This window comes from Ochotona curzoniae, unplaced genomic scaffold (genome assembly GCF_017591425.1).
Source record: "Ochotona curzoniae isolate NIBS_2020 unplaced genomic scaffold, NIBS_Ocur_1.0 contig_883, whole genome shotgun sequence".
In the NCBI taxonomy this organism is placed as follows: domain Eukaryota; kingdom Metazoa; phylum Chordata; class Mammalia; order Lagomorpha; family Ochotonidae; genus Ochotona; species Ochotona curzoniae.
Genome location: NW_024466599.1, coordinates 48301622 through 48321481, shown reverse-complemented (window position 1 = coordinate 48321481; position 19860 = coordinate 48301622). Strand labels below are relative to the sequence as shown.

The 19860-nt window shown below is 38.7% G+C and overlaps 1 protein-coding gene across 11 annotated transcripts in view; it reads right to left on the bottom strand.

The window, feature by feature from the left end:
• Positions 1-19860, bottom strand: part of CCDC88A (coiled-coil domain containing 88A) — a 132329-nt gene that overhangs the window by 13160 nt on the left and 99309 nt on the right. For 7 of the 11 annotated variants that reach the window (XM_040993443.1, XM_040993444.1, XM_040993445.1 and 4 more), the window contains exons 22-28: positions 17009-17195; positions 14100-14245; positions 5610-5702; positions 5277-5491; positions 2253-2336; positions 1048-1248; positions 381-452 (exon numbers count right to left, since the gene is read on the bottom strand). In XM_040993443.1, the coding sequence (XP_040849377.1) occupies positions 381-452; positions 1048-1248; positions 2253-2336; positions 5277-5491; positions 5610-5702; positions 14100-14245; positions 17009-17195 (998 nt within the window). The remainder of the gene's footprint in view (positions 1-380; positions 453-1047; positions 1249-2252; positions 2337-5276; positions 5492-5609; positions 5703-14099; positions 14246-17008; positions 17196-19860) is intronic. The other 4 variants (XM_040993447.1, XM_040993446.1, XM_040993441.1 and 1 more) reach the window with 2 other exon arrangements.

Sequence of the window (19860 nt, the reverse complement as noted above, 5' to 3'; positions counted from 1 at the left end):
GGTACGTGGAGCAGCCAGGATATAAACTGGCATCCATGTGGGATACCAGCACTACAAGTGGACACTTAACCTACAATGCTGGACCCATAAAGTAAATATTTTTAAACTAATGATAAAATGTAACTCATAATTTCAATCTCATAAAATTGGTAACAAAATTAACCTTTTATGATTATACAGGTATACTTTATAATGATTTTAGTTAAAACAGAGAAAATAGGGGTAACAGTGAGTATTAGGGTTTGAAGAAATGGTAGAACTATGAGATGAAGGATAGAAAAAAACATGCTAGTTGGCAATGCACATTCACCTATTTAGTGTAAGAGTGTTAGCATTTCCACTCTGCACTTAATGTGCACTCTCTTAAGTTTATCTCTTACCATGAACTCTTGATCCCGTACTAGAATCATCACTAATACCTTGTGGACTTATGTCTTCAAAGGATGTGGTATCTACATAAAATAGCAAAATGGATATAAAATACTTTTAACAAAAATCCTATTATAAAATCTTATTTATACATGGAAATTCTTGCTCAATCATGTATACTCTTTCTTGGTTTAATATGCTTCCTAAACTCAACCAGCAACAGGACATGGGAACAAGAAAGAATAGCCCTGATGAAAGTTGACTTGCACAGGAAAAATATCAGATGCAATGAAACAAAGTCCCCCATGACCCTACAAAAAAGTCATAGCTTGGGAAGGTCCATTTTTGTTTGAAGGTGTAATGCTTTTAGCTTTTGCTGTGTGTGCATGTGTATTTCACTTAGATCATTCCCTCACTTCCTCTTATTTTTTTTCCCACTTTTTACCTGGTTTCTTCTCCTCATTTCTTGTTTGGTTATTTTACTAGGAAAGATTTTAACTATCTGTATAGTATTTTAAAATTTAAAAAATTCTTCCAAATCAAATCCTGATGAGAATGAGATTTTGTGTTTATAATTATTTCAGATTATTGCTTAAAGATAAAGTACACAGGCAAAGTGAAAATAGAACTCCTGTTGCCAACAATGACAGCACAGTGCAAACAGCAGACGGCCTATACCTTTGTTATTAACCAACTGCTTGGATCTGAAGCCTGCAGCAGAGTTGACAGCTGAAAAGTTGATGGCTGTAGTAGAGAAGGCCATAGCTCCCAATTCTTTCCTCCTTTTACCCGTTGAAATATCATCAGGAACCTCCAAATTCTCAGAACTACCTGTCCACTGTCCTGCAAGGACCATGGACTGCACCAGGTCATTCATGGCTGGGATGCAAATGAAAGCAAATGAATCAGCATGGTTAATGTATTTGCTCTTATTTCTATTTCGTATTACAAATGATCTGGGTTTTGTTTATGAATTAATGCAAATGGGCATAAAAATTGAAACCACAAGGCCTTGTGAATTATAACATGCATTCATTCAGTTGAATGAAATAAGTAGGCCAAAGGTTCATAACATATTTCAGTAATCACTTTTATCCCACCTCCACCCCCTTTAAAAGACAGAGAAATAAATTTTACTATGTATAATTGCCATGCTTTTGCGCAATGATGTGCAATAGAATTAGAAGACTGCGTAATGTAGTTTGGTGACGAACAAAAATGGAATGAATAAAAGTAAGATGGAGAGCAGTTCTGATACAGCATCATTATTGAAAATGAAAAAGTCCTTGGTCAAAGCAGGTTACTGAAGAAATTATTCATTTTATGAATCAAGTAAGTATACCATTCATTAAAAACCTGAAAGAGATATCCAAAGTGATAGATATTTAATGCAAGTATGTAATAACCCATTCTACTTCATAAAAGAAAACCCAGGATATTGCTATATAAAGAATGACAAACATTTTCAAGTGTTATAGGCCATTTTATTTATTGCTTTAATTTGATTAATTAAGGAAATAAATTCCTAATACTAAAGGTAAAGGTTTTGTTATATTTTCTTTAAGTAAATTTCCTTAAATAAATTTCTTTGGGAAAAAAAACTCTATGGCAAATAAAATCATAATATTTATCAGCTTTTAGAAACACTGGAAATTTACCAGTAAACTGCATTATGTGATTACACATATGCATATATGTATATATATAAATGGACATACATATAGTGCCAGTTTTGAAATAATTCTTCCAGCTCCTTGTATTAAAGGAAGACTGCACTTTGCAAACTACGACAATTGGTACAGTCCAGAGAAAGGTTAGTGAAAAATTAGTAATGGAAGTCAGTGTAGTCATTTGAAAGAAGCTGAACTGTCATAAAGTCTTACACATGGAACGACGGTAGCAGGCCTTCATTTTGTCTTTATCCTTCGGTCTGTTCCTCAAAAAGGGCAGTCTTTTCAGTGCAACCACTTTAATGTCAGAGCATGAGGAAAAACAGAAACAGGGAAATGAAAGAAAAAAGGAAGAAGAACAGATGGGAGTTAAATGTTGAAATTAAGGACAGAAATGAATGTTTTGAGTTTCAGCTACGTATGCTATCCTAAAGTTATTCTCATGCTGCTGAGTGATAATGAAATATGAAGTACGTGCTTTGATACTTTGAAATACTTGGGAAAGCACTGAAGACAATGATGAGGAACACATATTTGGAAAACTTGGATTTGCTATAGTCCTATGAAAACAGGAGTGAGTTATTTAGAGGGATCGAATTTTAAACTTATAAAACTAAGGTTTTTGGTGGGCCAGACAGTACATGATGAAATGTACAGTTTTTCTTGGCTCTGTTTTTAACTTTTTTTTAATAGGAAGGCTTTATTTTGGAAAAAAATAATTTAGGAAGTGCACATTCTATTTGAGCATTTATATAAACAAAAATTAATAATTTACATAAACAAAAATTAGGGTGCCCAGATAATGCTTAAAAAAATCTCACTCTTCAAACTTTCATTATTTTGTGAAAATTTAACTAAGAAAATATTGCTTTAAACTGGAGTATCATGCATCATATATACATATGCTTTCAACCAGTCTTTCATAAGAAATAATAAGCTTTGTTTTTCACAAAAGTAATAAATCGTAGGCACCCTAAACAACCAAAAATGAGTGAAATACAGATGTGATGGTTTTAAATATTTTGAAGAGCTTCTGGGAAACCTTAGAAAATCAAAGGAAGCACTGAGAAAACTTTTCTATTTTTGTAATGAGGAATATCACTCCCATTAGATGAAAATTTTAATGTTCACTAGCTGCTAACCATTCTTAAGCTATACTTTAGTAAGACTTAACTAAAAATTACTGCATCTCTTCAGAAATAAATTTAGGATAGGAAAACAATTTGCATAAAGACTTTGAGAACATATCATATACAGCCTTAACAATGATGTTATTTAGCAAAGTTTGACATACTAATCAAAGCATTTTTGATAAACTGACAAATGTCACTCATTAAAGGGAATACAACTGGCATACAATTTTTCAAATTTGATTGGTACTAGCAACAATCATGAGTCATTGAAGGTTTTAATCTGACCTTTTCTTGCCAAACTTGGTAAACACAACTGTTTTCAATGATTAAAAAGAAACGAACTGAAAGCAATGTAAAAATGGACACTTAGCTAAAACAAAGTTGAGTGGTTGCAGCATGCACATGTTGTCTAGTTCACTTTTTTTTTTTTTCTGTTTCCAACTGTTTTCCAAAGACTGCTTTACTGACAGACAGACACTCTTCCAAAATGAACAGGAGAAAAGATGTTTCACATTTTGCAGGGGTGGAATGTGATTTTTCTCATAGTATTTGGTTTGCAGATCATAATGTTCTTTTCCCAAAGAACATATTTCAATTAAGGGAAATTAGTATTGTAGGTTTGTGTTTATTTCTGTAATTTAAAAATGGAAAAACTTGTGTATGAAAGAATATTAATTTATGTACAATATTTTTTTGAATGTTTCAACAGAGGTTTGGAAGAATAACTAATTTGTGCTTAAAAAAAAAAAACACCACTGTGCCTTTCTTATCTTTTTTGACATCTGAACTGAATTATTTTCAATTTAAAAATTTATATACCCAGTACTGTTTCCCAATAAGATGCCAGAAAATTTTATATGTAAAGGTAGTAGATGAATTAACTTATCTGCCACCTTTGAAAGAGACCTTGATGATCTTTTCACGGTAACTGCTCACAGACTTTATGCAGGAAGTCTCTGGGTGACAATAATCTGTAAACTGCAATCTGAAGACGGTATATACTTGTGTATGTTTACTTGTTGTTGTCAACGGATTTTAGTTTTTAGGCAGCTACAGGTGTATTCCGAAACATTGCCTCTAGGTCTACTAGTTAACACTCTAAAATAATGTCCTTTCAGAGACAGCGCATCTAAGACCAAAACATTATGCATCACTTTTTGAGTGCTTTTAGTCATCCATATGAAGACTACTCCTGAAGCAAGAAGCAACTGCTTTTACCTGACATTTCAAAAGAATGGCATGTGTGTTTAAAAAATGTAACAGTACTAGTGATAATGTGAGAGTATCCAAAGCGACCTGTTAACATATTTTATAAGAACAATGATAGCTGTTAACGTCTCAGATATTGTCAAAGAGGATTACTAAGGTACTGAATTATTTCCTCTTGAAATACATTTCTTCAGGCTTTTTCTTAGTTCTTCCTTTTTAAATTGAACACATTAGCACCAAAATAAAAGCAACTTAAGTTGTAAAGAGCACATTGTGATGCTTCTAAATTTGTAATAAAAATTAAGTCACAAGCTTATATACAGATTTACATATCCAAATCTTTGTATTTAATTTTAAAAGATCCTGTAATAAGCAATTCCTCCATAATTTTCCTAACTTTCAAGTATTTTCAAATTACTGAATAACACCTCTTTATATTTATTTTTTTCTTTGCTTCCTCCAATGTAAATTTGCTCTAATTTGACACAATCTGATTACATGAACAAAAACCTCACGATAAAATGCCTTACTCTGATTAGGTAATAGGTAATTGGGAAAATGAACTGTTTCTATATTTTCCACTTACTCCTCAATCATCCTGTGAATATGTGGCAAATATAAAAGGCTTACCACATTAACACAACTAGCAAGCGACAGAATTATGCTGGTTCTTTCAATGTTCAGTAAAATTTACCTGCTTGGCCAAATAACACTACCTGGGTATCATTTGGCAGTACAGTACAACAGTACGCATTTAATTATAAAATCATGTGAAAGTAAAACACAATGCCATTCATCAACTATTCTCTCAAGAAACTGAGGTTTTTTTTTCATATACGAAATATTATAAAAAGATTCTACAATAATACTATGTTTAAAGAGCTGAAGCACTCACTGCTGCTTTTCTTGGTCCCCAGGGTCTGGCCATCTTCTAGAGAGTTTGATCCTACTGAAGAGCTATCCTGACTATCTTGATGAGGGAGTTGAAGAAATCCTTCACTGGAGTCTGAGCGAGTAGGTGTTAAAGTCAGAGATTTCTGACGGTCCCGGTTAATATCTTTCTTAGACTTTATCAATTTTCTCATTTTTAGAGTAATCCAGTTGCCTCTCCTAATAATAACAAAAATTTATTAGTCTCAAATGTAAAACATAATCCTTTACAAACTTACAAGTCTTCACAAGTAGAAACACTTCAAAAGAAACAATCATATAATTTCATTACTATTACCTCCTCGGAGGAGATGGGTCATAAAACTTGTACTGATCCATAATTTTCTCTTCTAATTTTTCCTTTTGCCGCCTTAATTCATTTAACTTATCTCTGCAAGAACAACAAATTGCATTGTAGAACATGTGCCATGTTTTATACAGCTATGAATGACATTCCTTTGTGACTATTTAATTCAATCATTCAAAATATACACAAGGCCCAGCCCGATTACTCTAGTAGCTAACCCTCCACTTGCAAGCATTAGGATTCCAAATGGGCGCCTATTGGCTGCTCCACTTCCCATCCAGCTCCCTGCCCGAGGCCTGGGAAAGCAGTGGAGGATGGACAGCTCAAAGCCTTGAGACCCTGCACCCACATGGGAGGCCCAGAAGAGGCTCCTGGTTCTAAATCAGCTCAGCTCCAGCCGTTGTGGTCACTTGGGAAGTAAATCATAGGATGGAAGATCTCCCTCTCTGTCTCTCTTTTTCTCTGTAAATCTGACTTCGCAATAAACATAAATCTTTCAAAAATATGCAGTTTATTTAAAGGGATATAGAGTATATTTGAATAAAAAATTCCAAGGGGCCAGTTCACATTCCCACTGCTCAGCCCAGTTCCAGCCACTGCAAGCATTTGGAATGAACCAGCACATACAAACTATATTTTAAAAGAAAAAAAAAGATTAATGACACGTTCTGCTAGGTCTTTGTATTACTTTCTTAAGGTTTAAAGAATGATAAATTCTCTCAATTCTAAAATTTCCCTCCATACTCTCTTGTTCTAAAAATCTCAAAATCACTTTTATTTTCCAACTTAATTTATATCACATCCATGCATATTGTTACTATTCCTTCACACAACTTTCTTATTCCATGACTTCTTTTGTATCCTTAGTCCACTCAAATGTAATTCTTCTCCTTGCCAATGACCATTTGAAATAGCATCTATATTAACTCTTTTATGGTTATATAGTATACAGGTAAACCTAATATATATTCATACAAAAGTCAGGAATATTTGAAATCATCAAAAATTTCTCCTTTAATTGCATGCCAACATCATTTTGGAAGGAAGACTCCATTCAAGGTAAAGTCTTTACTATGTTGCTTTAGACAGCATTCAGTTTTGTGTATCAGTGAGAAAGAATTTACTTTTGATGTCATTTCTTATGTTTCATTAAGCCAAATAAGCCCACTGGATAGCTCTATTTCACTTCACTAGTAAAGTTAAATATTAGTTCTAACACATGAATATCAATATCCATTCAATTATTTAAAAAAATTGTTGAAGTTTACTTAGGAGGGTGCTAGCCTTGTAGCACTACAAGTAAGGCTGCTATCTGCAATGCCAGCATCCCATGTGGGAGCTGATTTGAAATCTTGTTGCTTCGCCTCCAATCTTCCTGGATCTGCTTCTATTCCAACTCCCTGCCAATGTGCCTGGCTAATTAGAATAAGTGGCCTGAGTTTTTGTGCTCCTGAACCCACATGGGTGACCTGGAAGAGGCCCCTGGCTCTTGGTTTTGGTTCAGCTCAGCTCCAGACACTGCAGCCATTTGGAGAGTGCACCAGCAGATAGAAGATCTCATTCTTTCTGTCTCGCCATCTCTTTTTGTAACTCTGCTTTTTGAATAACTAAATCTTTAAAAAAAAATCCAACCTTGTCAATGAAGTAGTCACAGGATGTGGTTAAGAACTTGCATTTTTAAAAACACATTTGTTACTTAATACCATGTCAATTAATTTCATAATGTTGTAAATTGTTGTTGATGTTATGTTGTGGCTCTAAATTGATGGGGATGACATTCTGCCAGCTCTGCCTTCAGACCAGAGATGGTCTCCCCAAGAAACTGTTGAATTTTCCTGGACAATAAGATGCTGGACTCTATGCTTGGTATACTCTTGCAATGAAAGAATCTTGACTGATTTTGAAATGTAATACAGCAACAAGGTGGAGGAGTCCACCATAGAGGGAGGATACGGGGAGGGGTTGGGAGATCCCCAGAGTCTATGAAACTGTGTCACATAATGCAATGTAATTAATAAAAAATATATATATTTAAAAAAAATCTAACCTATAGTATCATCATACAATGAAATTCTATTTCTTTACAGCTATTAAACAAAGGCCAAAGTTAATTATTTCCTCACTATTGGACCTTTAGTAACTTAAACAGCTTTTAGAATGATGAAGTGTGATTTATTATATATGAGGAAAAATATTGGGTATTTGCTTACAATTATAGATACAATAAACAATCTTGCAACCACATCTTGTCCTTTTTTGGTACAATTACTTAGGCCTACTTTAGTTACAGAGAATTATTTGCTTACTCTAGCAATGCATTAGAGCACTAATTTTATCACATTCCAGTTTCATTTTTATGTTCTTGATAAAATATATAATAGAGAACTATCAAAGATCACCAACCAAAGTAGAGTGATTTTTCTAAAAAACTGCAATGCCAAAGAAACTATTTAACAAACACCCAGTGGTCATTTACAAGGAGAAAAGCATGAAGTATATATAAAGTTAATTAGTAAGTAGTTCTGCATATACTATACTGATGAAGACACACCAGGATACTTCAAAAATTTTTGAAATTCATGCATTATATACATTTCCACAAACCTTTTTAAGATCCCTCATATGCATGGTCTTCAAAAATTTCTGTACCCAAATAAACCTATGTTTTACTTACATTTTCCATCAACTTTCTGAAGCATCTTCTACATATCCTGTTACAATCCAACATAGCAGAAGGATCAAAATTAAAAAATCCTTACAAAGAAAAAAAGCCATGGCATTTTTGGAGAGCTGAAAAGGAGAGACAGGGCCCACCGCTGCCATGTTGGTGGGTGGAGTACAGGTAAATCTGCTCAGAGGCGCGGGTGGCTGGGAGAATCCCTGCCAGGCCAGGCTTCCTGCTGGGGATCCTAGTTCCCCATCTACCACTGCCAAGTGGTGGGTCAATCCTGGGCTTGTGGGTGACCAGAGTGCCAACAGAACTGGGCTTTGACTGATGGCCACCTAACAGTGAGCTTTGGGGTCTTGGGGGTTTGTAATTAATGCCTAGAGACATCCATGAATAAAGCCACTGTGCGTGCTGGTGAGGAATGAATGCTGAGGAACACCCAAAGACAGGGCCTCTGTACTTGCAGGTAAGTGAGGGGATTGAGTCCTGGTGGTTTGGAGGGAAGAGCTTGGACGATCTGTATGGGTCAGACTCATGCACCAGCCCACATGGGAATCCTGAATTGGGCTTGTTAACATAGAACACTGTTGACCACCATATGCCAGTCCACATGAAAGGTAGGGCTGGGGATTTGTCTAGCAGGGATAGATCTCAGTACCTGACTGAATGTCGGAACAGGGGACGGGTCATTATCAGGCAGGGGCATGACACTAACCAGCATGTAAGAGAGCCAGGCCCGGGGGTAGATTCTGTGGATGATACATGGGCCCAACCCTGAGGAAATACAAGTCCTGCTGGCTAGCTCAGGAACTGGGGTGGTGATGGGCTGAGCTAGGTGTGAACATGGAACCTGCCAACACTCATGGGTACAGGGACCAAGAATAGTCTGGGCAGGTCCAGGCTACAGCACACGCTTGTGCATCCTAAATCAGGGAGTGGGGTGGGCCGGGGCACAACATTCACCACCTCATACTAGGCCAAGATAGAGGGCCTAGCACCCACTGGCATACGTGAGATCTGGGACTGGGAGTAGGCCCAGTGAGGGAACATGGGAAACTCCCCTAATGGGTCATAGCTCCCACTGATTAGCATGTGGTCCAGGCCTGGGGGTCAGCCAGCTGGGCAAGGCAGCTCCAACTGTTGGCAAATGCTTGGGTTAGTTTTGAAATAGTTTAGACTGGGCAAGGTCGAGCAAACCCTAGCTCACTGGCAAGTGCAGAAACCAACATGGAATATGGGTAATACTGAGTTAGGCTGTCACACCTACTGGTTTGCATGAGCCATGGATGGGAGCAGACTGAGCAGGGCCAGGTCATCCACCAGCACCCATCAGCAAGAGTTGGGTCTGGGGCAGGCCAGGTCAGACTAGGCTGCAGCATCCACAGGCAAAGGACAAGCAAGGGGAGGGACTACACAAAGCTGGGTCACAGAAACTACTAGCATGCACAAGATCTATGGCTGGGAACAGGCCTGGTTGGGAAGCCAAGGAGACACCTTAGCTGGGTTAGGGTTCCCACTGGTGAATGCAAGCATCTGAGTGGCAGCTGCTCTCTGGTCCAGACATGGCTGCAGTATCCCTCGGCACAAGTGTTGTACTGGATCTGGGGTGTGTCAGACTAGGCTAGGCTCAAGTACCCACTGGTGCTTGTGAGAACCGGGGAAGGTGTAGGAAAGGCTGGGCTAAGTCTCTTTTCCTGCTGAGCCATGCGTGAGCTGTGTCTGGGTGTGGACGAGGCTTGGCTGGATTGTAACATACAACAGTAAAAACTGGAATGAGTGAGGGCTGGTCAGGAAAAGCCACTGTTCCTGCCAGGATAGGGGGTAGACTAAGTAGGGCTTGCCCATAGACCCACCAATGGGCGCGAGATCTGGCACTGGGAGAAGTTCTGATGGAGAAACTTTGGGAACTCCTTTGTTGGGACACAGTCCCTGCAGGTGAATGCAAGAAGCATGATAGGGAGCAGCCAGACCAGGCCAGGGAAAGGTATCCACCAGCATACATTTGGCTCAGGTCTGGGGCAAGCCAGACTGGGCTGCAAAACATGCCAGTTCACATGAGGGCTGGGACTGAAGGCTGGCTTGGCTGGGCTAGACTGTAGCCTCCACCAGTGTGAGCTTGAACTGGTGGTGGGCTGGGCTCGGCCAGGCTTCAGCACCCACTGGCAAATGCCGAGATGAGGCAGGCCAGGCCAGACCGGACTGCAGCCCCCAACCAGCACATGTGAGACCTGGAGGGTTGGGGAGACCCTGGCAGGGGGCGCTGCGTGGGGCTCCCTGCTGGACCACCATTCCCACTGGTAAGCATGAGAGTTGGAATGTGGGGCAGATCAGACCAGACAGGGCTATAACACCTGTGGGCCTCATGTGAGCCAGATTAGGGAAGAGCCAGACGGGACTGAATGTTCCTATTGGTACTTGCAAAAGCGAGAGTGGGTGAGGGTTGGTTGGGTTTTGCTGTAGCATCAGCTGGTAAATGCTGGCATGGGGAGCAAATTCTGTCAAGGTACACTGCAGAAGCACCTGAAGAGTATAAGATCCAGGAGTGGGAGTGGGTCTATTAGGGAAAGAGAGAGAACCTCCCTCTTGGGTTGCCATTCCCACTGGACAGCATGAGAACCAGGACTGAGGCAGGCATGGCTAGACAGAGAGTAGCACCTGATAGCATGTGTGTAGGCTGGATAGTGGGGCTGGTTGTGTTGAACGAGGCTTTAATGCCTATCGACATGCATGACAGCTGAATGGGATATGGGACAGACTGGACCAGTCTGCTGTACATACTGGCACGCACAGGAACCAGGGCAGGGGCAAGCCTGGTGGGAGTTATTGCAGGTCGCTCTGACTAGGCTGCAATTCCCACTGGTTTGCGTGAGGGCTAAGTATGAAGCGGGCATGATCGAGCTGGACTGCAACACCCATTAGTTTATGTAGAAGACAGGGCAGGAGACAGAACTGACCTAGCAAGTATAATCAGCAGCATGTGCATAAGCTGATTGGAGTGAACGGAATGTGCCTGACCCTATGAATGTGCCTGGCATGTACACACAAGATTCACGTCTGGGATCACTCCAAATGAAGTTTCTTTGGGGATCCCCCAACTGCTGGATTCAGAACCCCAACCATGGAGAGAATTGCAGGTTCCATGGTCTGACCATGGAGTGTATGTGTAAGAGTTGGGCCTCCTTATTGGCTTAGATGGAGCAGAGGACAGCATATCCAGGTGAACATGGAGGATATGGTAGTACACTGGAGTCTACAGAGGACACCTGTACCATAACAGCGGATGGAGGATAGAGCAAATTGATCAACCAGCCCAGCCAAGTGTTGGAAATGAAAATCTGGGTAAATGTAGACTCTAAGGTGTACTGTATGAACCAGTGGATTCTGGAGAGATATTGTACTTGGAGTGGCGAGACTGGCAGTAACTCAGAACTGCTAAACTATCAGACTCTCTTGAGCATGTGCCACATTGGGAACCCTGGCGTGGTGTCAGGTGACTTCCTCCATCCCAGCGTACAGAGGCATTTGGGAGGCTGGGTGTGATTTCTTCACTTATCTCTCCCCTGCCCTGAGATACAGAAAGGAAAAAAAAAAAGAGAATATAATGGTGGAAATAATGTTCTCTCTCACTTTCCTGTAGGCCTTGATCCTTATCACCCTAATTATATAAAAATCATCAAAAAAATCTTTAAAAAATGAGAGACAAGAGGGTAAATCAAGTAGTTTAGTTTGTATATAGGTTAAGTGGAATGAGTGAGGGAGTCAGGTCTAGATTGTGCTTCATGGGGAATCAGAGGTATCAGAAATTTCACTGCAAACTGATGCTATGAAATGTTTACATAGGGTACATGGAACAGGATGTATCAGAAAGGCTTGATGCAATAATGTGGTAGTCTAGTAGATAGAAGTGGTTAAATTAAGATTATGCAAGCCAAGAGGAATTGATTTTACATAAGATACTTTGTGAAGACATGTCAACAGTTACATTGTTGTGAAAACAGCACATGTCCCGTTTTTTTATCATTAACTATCTGGGTGAATATGAAGTCTGCAGAGCAGCTTACAGGTGAGGCCTATTGTAGATAAGGCCACAGCTTCCATTTCCTTTTTAAACTTTTATTCATGGAAATAAAAAGAATTTCCAAATTCTTCATACTACTACCCACTGCCACTCCTATTAGGATTGCATTCAACTAGAAATGCCTGAAATAAAGATAAGTAATTTAAATTCAAAGCCAGAATAATAATTTACAAATAAACTATATAATAATAAAAATATCCCAAAAAGCCCAAAAGCAACAACAAAAAAGCAACTATATAAGCACGATTACTGAAACCCTGCAAATGAATTCATCATCAAAGGTCAAAATATTCAGACGTCTTTCTTGTGAATAATCCTTCTTCTTAAGGCAGAGGAACCTCAAATGCCAAGAGGTTTTACATATACTAAGGGTTACTTCGTTTTGTTTTTTTCGGTGGGGGGGGAGGCGCTGGTCCTAAGGCAGCAGCAAGGAGCCGCTCCAGCTCTCCCACAGAGGAGCAGGGGCCCTAAGACTTGGGCCAATCTCTGCTGCCCTCCTAGGCCATTAGCACAAGTTAGATCAGAAGCAAAGCAGCTGGGACTTGAAGCAATGCTCATATAAGATGCTGGTGCCATAGATGTAGGTTTAGCCTGTTATGCCAAGGTGCCAGCCTTGCTTAACTGACAGTACTCATGGCACAGGGTAAAGAATATATACTCCTGCAAAGACTAAAAGTGTAGTCCAAAGTGACTAGCCAAGGATGTGAAATGTCTTTGAGATATTATATTTATCTTAAAAGTTCATGCAAAATGCCTTTTGCTCCATGTTATACCTGTGTATTAATACAGAAATAATGCTCCCAGTCTCAAAATCTTTAATAAAAACTGATGCTTCTGAAAAATGTATAATGTATTCTGGTTTCACTTATATGTGCCCTATCTCATGTATATCAGCTGTGCAAGGCACAGACATATTGTCAAATTTATTCCTTAGATAACCCTGGAAGATATCATCTTGATTTTAGAGAAGTAGTTAGTTAAAGATCAAAGAAATGAAGTGACTTGCATATGGTCACACAGAGTGGAAAAAGTAGGATTTGAAACAGCTATTTAAGGTCTGTGCTATTTTTTGTTACAGCATGGTGCTTTCCATTTAAGCAGAGCAAAAGGAAGATAATTTTTGTGAAGGAGAATGACAGTTTAACATAGACCACTCAAACCCTGAGTCTTACCACACACTGCTCCATTCTCAGTAGAGACATAACCCCTCAATAATTAAGCACTACCAAGTCTCTCACACATCTCTTACAGTATTACCTGAAATGCCTGACATAGAAACACCTTTGTGAACTGATTCCCGAGTGTTTAAGTACAGTTCTCCACTGCTCTTCCCTCTTCCAATTTTGCTTCAACAGGAACAATTAATTTGCAGATTCAATGTCACACCATAACATACTTTCTTCAAACCTCCATGTTTACGCATTACCTCTCACTTGGTTTGGTGTGCTGTCTCAAGCAAATTGCTATTGAAAAATTAAGTCTCAGAACAAGTCTCATCCACTTTGTTTTTCCTAAAGTAAGGTGGTATTCTACTTGCTGTATTTTAAAAGTCCCTAACACATTTCTCTGTTATAGAATTACTGGACCCATTTGCTTTCTGGTTATTAACATAACGTCTATAAAGAAGCATTTGAAAAACCTGTTAACAAAAAAATCTGTAAATAATGGATTTGCCACTGAATTTGCCAATGATAAAATCATAGTATTCCAGTTTATAAAATTATTTGTTACCTACATGTACTGTCTTTGTTCTACATGAAAAAGATCCTTGCTTTCCATATTTTGCTCCAGCAGTGTTCTGTTCTGTAGCATTAATGTCTGAATTTGATCCAGCAGATGTCGGTTTTCTTCTTCTAAATTTCCTTTAAGCTGACTTAGCAACTGTTAAAACACAAAGTTTTTTTAAATTTACCTTTAACAAATCATCTGAAACATCTGAAAATACAAAGTACTTAATACTTTCACTATTTGCATTATTAGTTGATTGCATTTTCATGACAATGTCATTGACTTTTAATGACAGTGACAGCACTCAGTTATATGTATTACACATGTATTTTCTCAAGTCTCACAAAACATCAGATCTAAAATTTGCAAATAAAATGTATCTCAAAAATCAAGTTTAGTAAATTATCAAGTCACAATAAACTGCTTAACATATAGCCCAAGAACTAGATTATCTAGTTCTCAATTTAAGAAGCTAAAAAAATGTTACACAAGTCAATTAATTCTCTACAAAATGAGATCCTACTTGTTCCCCAAGGCTGTTGCAAGCATTAAATAATATTTGAAAAGTAGTTTGTAGTACGCTTATGGCATACAGTAGATACTAAATCTCATTCTTCAACCAAACCATTATTTTCAGGAGATATTAAAAGATTTGTGTATAATTTTTAAGGCTAGATCAGCGAGAATCAGGTAATTTATTCAGTGGTTGATATATTACCAATTAGTTCTGCTGAGAGTTCAGCTGCTAACAGCATGGAATGTTTTATAAGTAGATAGAAGAAAGTGGAAATCAGTCTCAAGTCAGAGGTTTAAGCAGAAATTGGACATGCTAAAGCAGTGACTTCAACACCACTTTTATGGTAATTTCTGGGCCCCACCATTCAAGTTCAGCAGATCAAGAGTGGAACCCAGAAATCCATACTAAAAAACAAAAATAAAAAAAGGCAAAGAAGTAACACGAATCTCTCAATGCTCCCTCCAAAAGAATAAATCAGACTGAATATTACAATCACTTAATATCTAATAACTGTCAGTACTGTAACATGTTTGATTTATTTCTCTTTATATAGTTATACCAAAATATAACAAGGTAGATTGAAAACCTGGATGTATTTATTCTTTTCTGTACCTATGCTAAGGTATTGTGACTAGAAGTAGAATCTGGGGTGGTACTGCAATGCTAGCACCCTGTGACCCTGTGTAAGTACTGGTTTGAGTCTGGGTTGCTTCACTTCTGATCCAACTCCTGTAATGATTCCACTTCCCAAAAGACCACAAACATTCAGAGCTGCGCCAAGCCTAAGCCAGGAGCTTGGAACTCCATCTAGGTCTCCCACAGTGGTGATAGTGACCTTCTTTTACTACTTTTCCTGGCGCATGAGCAGAGAGTTGGATCAGAGGTAGTGAAGACCTGAACTGGCACTTCACTATCTGACATGGACACTGCAAACTGGTGAATCTCTTGTGCCAAATGTAAGCCTCCTTCCTCTCAGATTTTAAATCCCCTGAACAAGAGAAGGTTGCACAGAACATGTCAATGTGGAATATTCAAGTCTAGGATTTAAGAGGCTTTGTGTGCTTCTCCTCGGTCTATGAGAACCCCACAGGAGAATATGAAACCATATGGAACAGAGAAGATGCATTCCAGCTAAGAAGACCAAAGCATAGCTAGGCTGTATCAGCTAACCACATACTCAGAAAAAAAACGAGTGAGTGGATCAACATACCCTTTTAGCCAAACCTGAAAGACATATTCATTTGCCATTATCTCTGAAGTTCTAATTAATACACAGAATTATTGGGGATGATCAACAATAAAAAACATACAAAGAAGCTAAGCAAACAACTCAAAGGATGATCAGAGAATGCAAATGTCAAACTCTACTGAGAGCAACAAAACAGTAATCATATTCCAGAAATACTCCTTGTATTACCTTCTAGTCACCATCTCTTCCCACCAAGTGTAAGTACTATCCTGACCTCTATACCACAGATCAATTTTCCCACCTCACTAAAATTATGACTTATGTTAACCCAGGGGTTAATATTTGACTCCAATTGTGAAAATCAGTCAGGGATGAAAAACAGGGCATTTTTTTTTTCCCCCTGAGCAACCTTTCAGATCACCAGTGACATGCTTACTGTGGTTGTCTCACACTTTAAATCTAGTTAAATTCTGACTAGCTCACTGGTCTGCTTTGTCACAACCAATATTTCAACCTCAGCTTAACTGAGAGTTGAGCTTTGACAACTCCACATGGGGATTGTTCTTTGCTTTTTCCCAAATGAAATCAGGTTTTCACAGGAGCAAAGCTATTGGTTCCCCCTCTCCCCTGCCTCCCAGTTTGCCTTGTGCCTTGTCAGAAAGCTCAAGTACTAGAATCAAGAAGGAGAATTCACAACATAAAAATGTCTCAGACAACCACAGCTGTCTGCCTTTATTTGATTTCAGAATTCTAAAATTTTTTTTGACAATTTTATCTAATTGTATTGTTTCATGGGAGTCAATTGATTGTGTTCTTCATGCTACCATTCTGGAAGCACACTACTGTTACCCTTTTATAAATCACAGGCAAAATAATTGCCCAATACTTCCTCAGCATTTTTGGGAAACTCAATGTATTGTACTTTCAAAAGATTTTTTTCTTTCATTGATTTATTTCATGCCAGTTATAAACATTTTTTATAATTCATAATTCTTGATACATCTGGACTTATAAGTTTAAAGCTAATAGCAACAAATGTTGAAATTAATAGTTCTGAATTACTTGCAAATTTCAACTGCCTATGATAAAACTTTCAGAAACATGCTATAAAATGTATATTGCTATTGTCCCTTTAGTACAGTTACTTACTTTTTGGACATCCCTAGTTGCCTAAGGACAGAAATTTAAGATAAAACTTATTAAAGCTCACCTCACATTGGTTATTCAGCTTTGTGGATGTGATATCCAGCTGTTGGTATTGTTCCTTTAGTTTTGAAAATTCAGCTTCCAATCTTGTTTGCTCCAGTTTAGAATTATTAAGAAGACTTTTCAAGTTTTTATGATCAGTTTGTAACACCTCAGTCTCCTTTAAAAGCTGGTTATATGTATGATTCAACCTGTAAGTAAAAGTCATAATAGAAATATTGATTCTCTTAACAGCATCTAATGCAATTTCTAACATCCTTACTTATTTATTTTTATTTGAAAGGTGGAGTTACAGAGAGATGGAAAGACAGAAAGAGAGGTCTTTCATCCTCTGGTTTATTTCCCAAATGGCTAAAACATTTTGAGCTGGGTCCATCTGAACAAGAGCACAGTTTCTTCCAGGTCTTCCACATGCATGCAGGGACCCAGGGACTTAAGCCATAAGCAGGGAGATGAATTGGAAGTGGAGCAGCTGGGATACAAACCACACACATGAATGCTGGCACTGCAGGTGGAGTCTTAGATCACGATGCCAGCCCCTGCAATCTGCACAACATGACAAGCTATAAATAACACCTGAATATATTTAATAAATGTTAAAGATTGTTTGGCCAGTTACTAAAGTGATCAAGTTTCTTTCTGTAAAAACCAAAGTTTTTAAGATGTTGGTGAATGAAGATAATAATTATGTCACATAAATTGTAAAATTTTTATTAAAATAAAGTGACTAATACAGTCTTGATTTCATAAAAAATTCAAAGATTCTAAAATTCAACATGAAACAAATATCAGATGGCAAGAAAAAACTAATCATGAAACACTATGCTATTATATTGATTGACAACTGACAAACAGATTTAACACAAATCACAGCTGTGGTTTCTACAACTGTGGCAAATTACTTCTATTTATGCAATTTCCAGTTATTTTAATTGCACTAGTCTTTTTCTTTAAATTCCACTAATTCAGTTTCATAGTAAGGTTCACGGAATCACTAAAGACAGAGACGGACAAACTTTTTCTGTAAAGGACTGGCTATAATCCTTTCCCCAACCCCTTCAAATCCCATACCACCCCCCTCCTTTTTTTAAGATTTATTTTTATTGGAAAGATAGTACTGCAGAGAAAAGGAGAGACAGAGTAAAATCTTCCATCTGCTGGTTTACACCCCAAATAGCTGCAATGGCCACAGCTGAGCCAATCTGAAGCCAGGAGCCAGGAACTAGGAACTTCTTCTGGCCCTAGGCCTTTGGACCATCCTCTATTGCTTTTCCAGGCTATAAGCAGGGGCAGGATATGAAGTGGAGCAGCTGGAACATGAACTGGCACTCATATTGGATCCTGGCATTTGCAAGGTAGGGATTTAGCCATTGAGCCATCGTGTCAACCACCTCTCCCACCAAATTAAACTTTTAAAATGTAAGATATTTTCTTCATTTAAGAGCTACACAGTAATAGACTGTAGGTTGCATTTGCCTGCTGAACTATTTGTGGTTTGCTGATTCCAATATTTTTTTAAAAGATTTATTTATTATTATTATTTTTACTGGAAACACGGATATACAAAGAGAAGAGACAGAGAGGAAGATCTTCTGTCCGATGATTCACTCCCCAAGCAGCCACTACGGCCGGAGCTGAGCCAATCTGAAGCCAGGCGCCTCCTCCGGGTCTTCCATGCGAGTGCAGGGTCGCAAGGCTTTGGGGCCATCCTCAACTGCTTTCCCAGGCCACAAGCAGGAAGCTGGATGGGAAGCGGGGTCGCTGGGATAAGAACTGGCGCCCATATGGGATCCCGGGAATGCAAGACGAGGACCTTAGTTGCTACGCTATTGCACAAGGCCTTGCTGATTCCAATCTTATGGCATAAAGATTAGGGACACACACACGACAGCAAGTCAAACAAAACAAATTTTCTCAGTATGGTCCTGATGCAGAATCTCAGAAATTCTCAAAGAATCTGTGTTGGCTTACAAAAATTATAATACATTTCTTAAAAATCAAGATTCTGGGGCCAGCACTGTGGCAAATCAGGTAAAATGGTAACCTGTGATGCTGGCATCTGTATAAGTGCTGGTTTGTGTCCTGGATGCTCCACTTCTAATCCAGGTCCCAGCAAATTGGCCGGGTAAAGCAGCAGAAAATGGTCCAATCATCTGGGCCCCTGCTGCCCAAGGAGATACAGATGACATTCCTGGTTCGTAGCTTCCTCCTGGCCCAGTCCTGCCATTCTGGCCACTAGGGAGTGCAGCAGGGATGGAAGATCTCTCCTTCTCCCTCTTTCTTTCTTTGGGCCTGGTACGATTAACAGCCAAATCTTCCTGAAAGTGCCAAAATTCCAAATTGGCACCAGCTCGGATCCTAGCTGTTTTACTTCCCATCCAGCTCCCTGCCTGTGGCCTGGGAAAGCAGTGGAATATGGCCTTGGAACCTTGCAACCCAGAAGAAATTCTTGGCTTCAGGCTTTGGATTGGTTCAACCCCAGCCTTGGCAGCCACTTTGGGAGTGAACCAGTGGATGAAAGATCTTTCTCTTTGTCTCCCCTTCTCTGTAAATCTGACCTGCCCTTCCAAAAAAAAAAAACTTTTTTTAAAACAAAATTTGAAGACATGAAACATTCCATAAACAGTTGAATTCATCAATTAATATACACCATATGCATGTGAGATGGTCCAGCTTCACTGAGACATAGACCAATACATGATATGTCAGAACTTACAGGGTCAAATATTTTCATGTCAGGGGTGAGTAATACAAAGAGTTCATGTTAAGTTCTCAATTTCTCTATGGCAAATGTTAAATTGAACTATCTGAATTTTTTACATTACCTTTAATAGCTGCGGAGATTAATACCAAAAT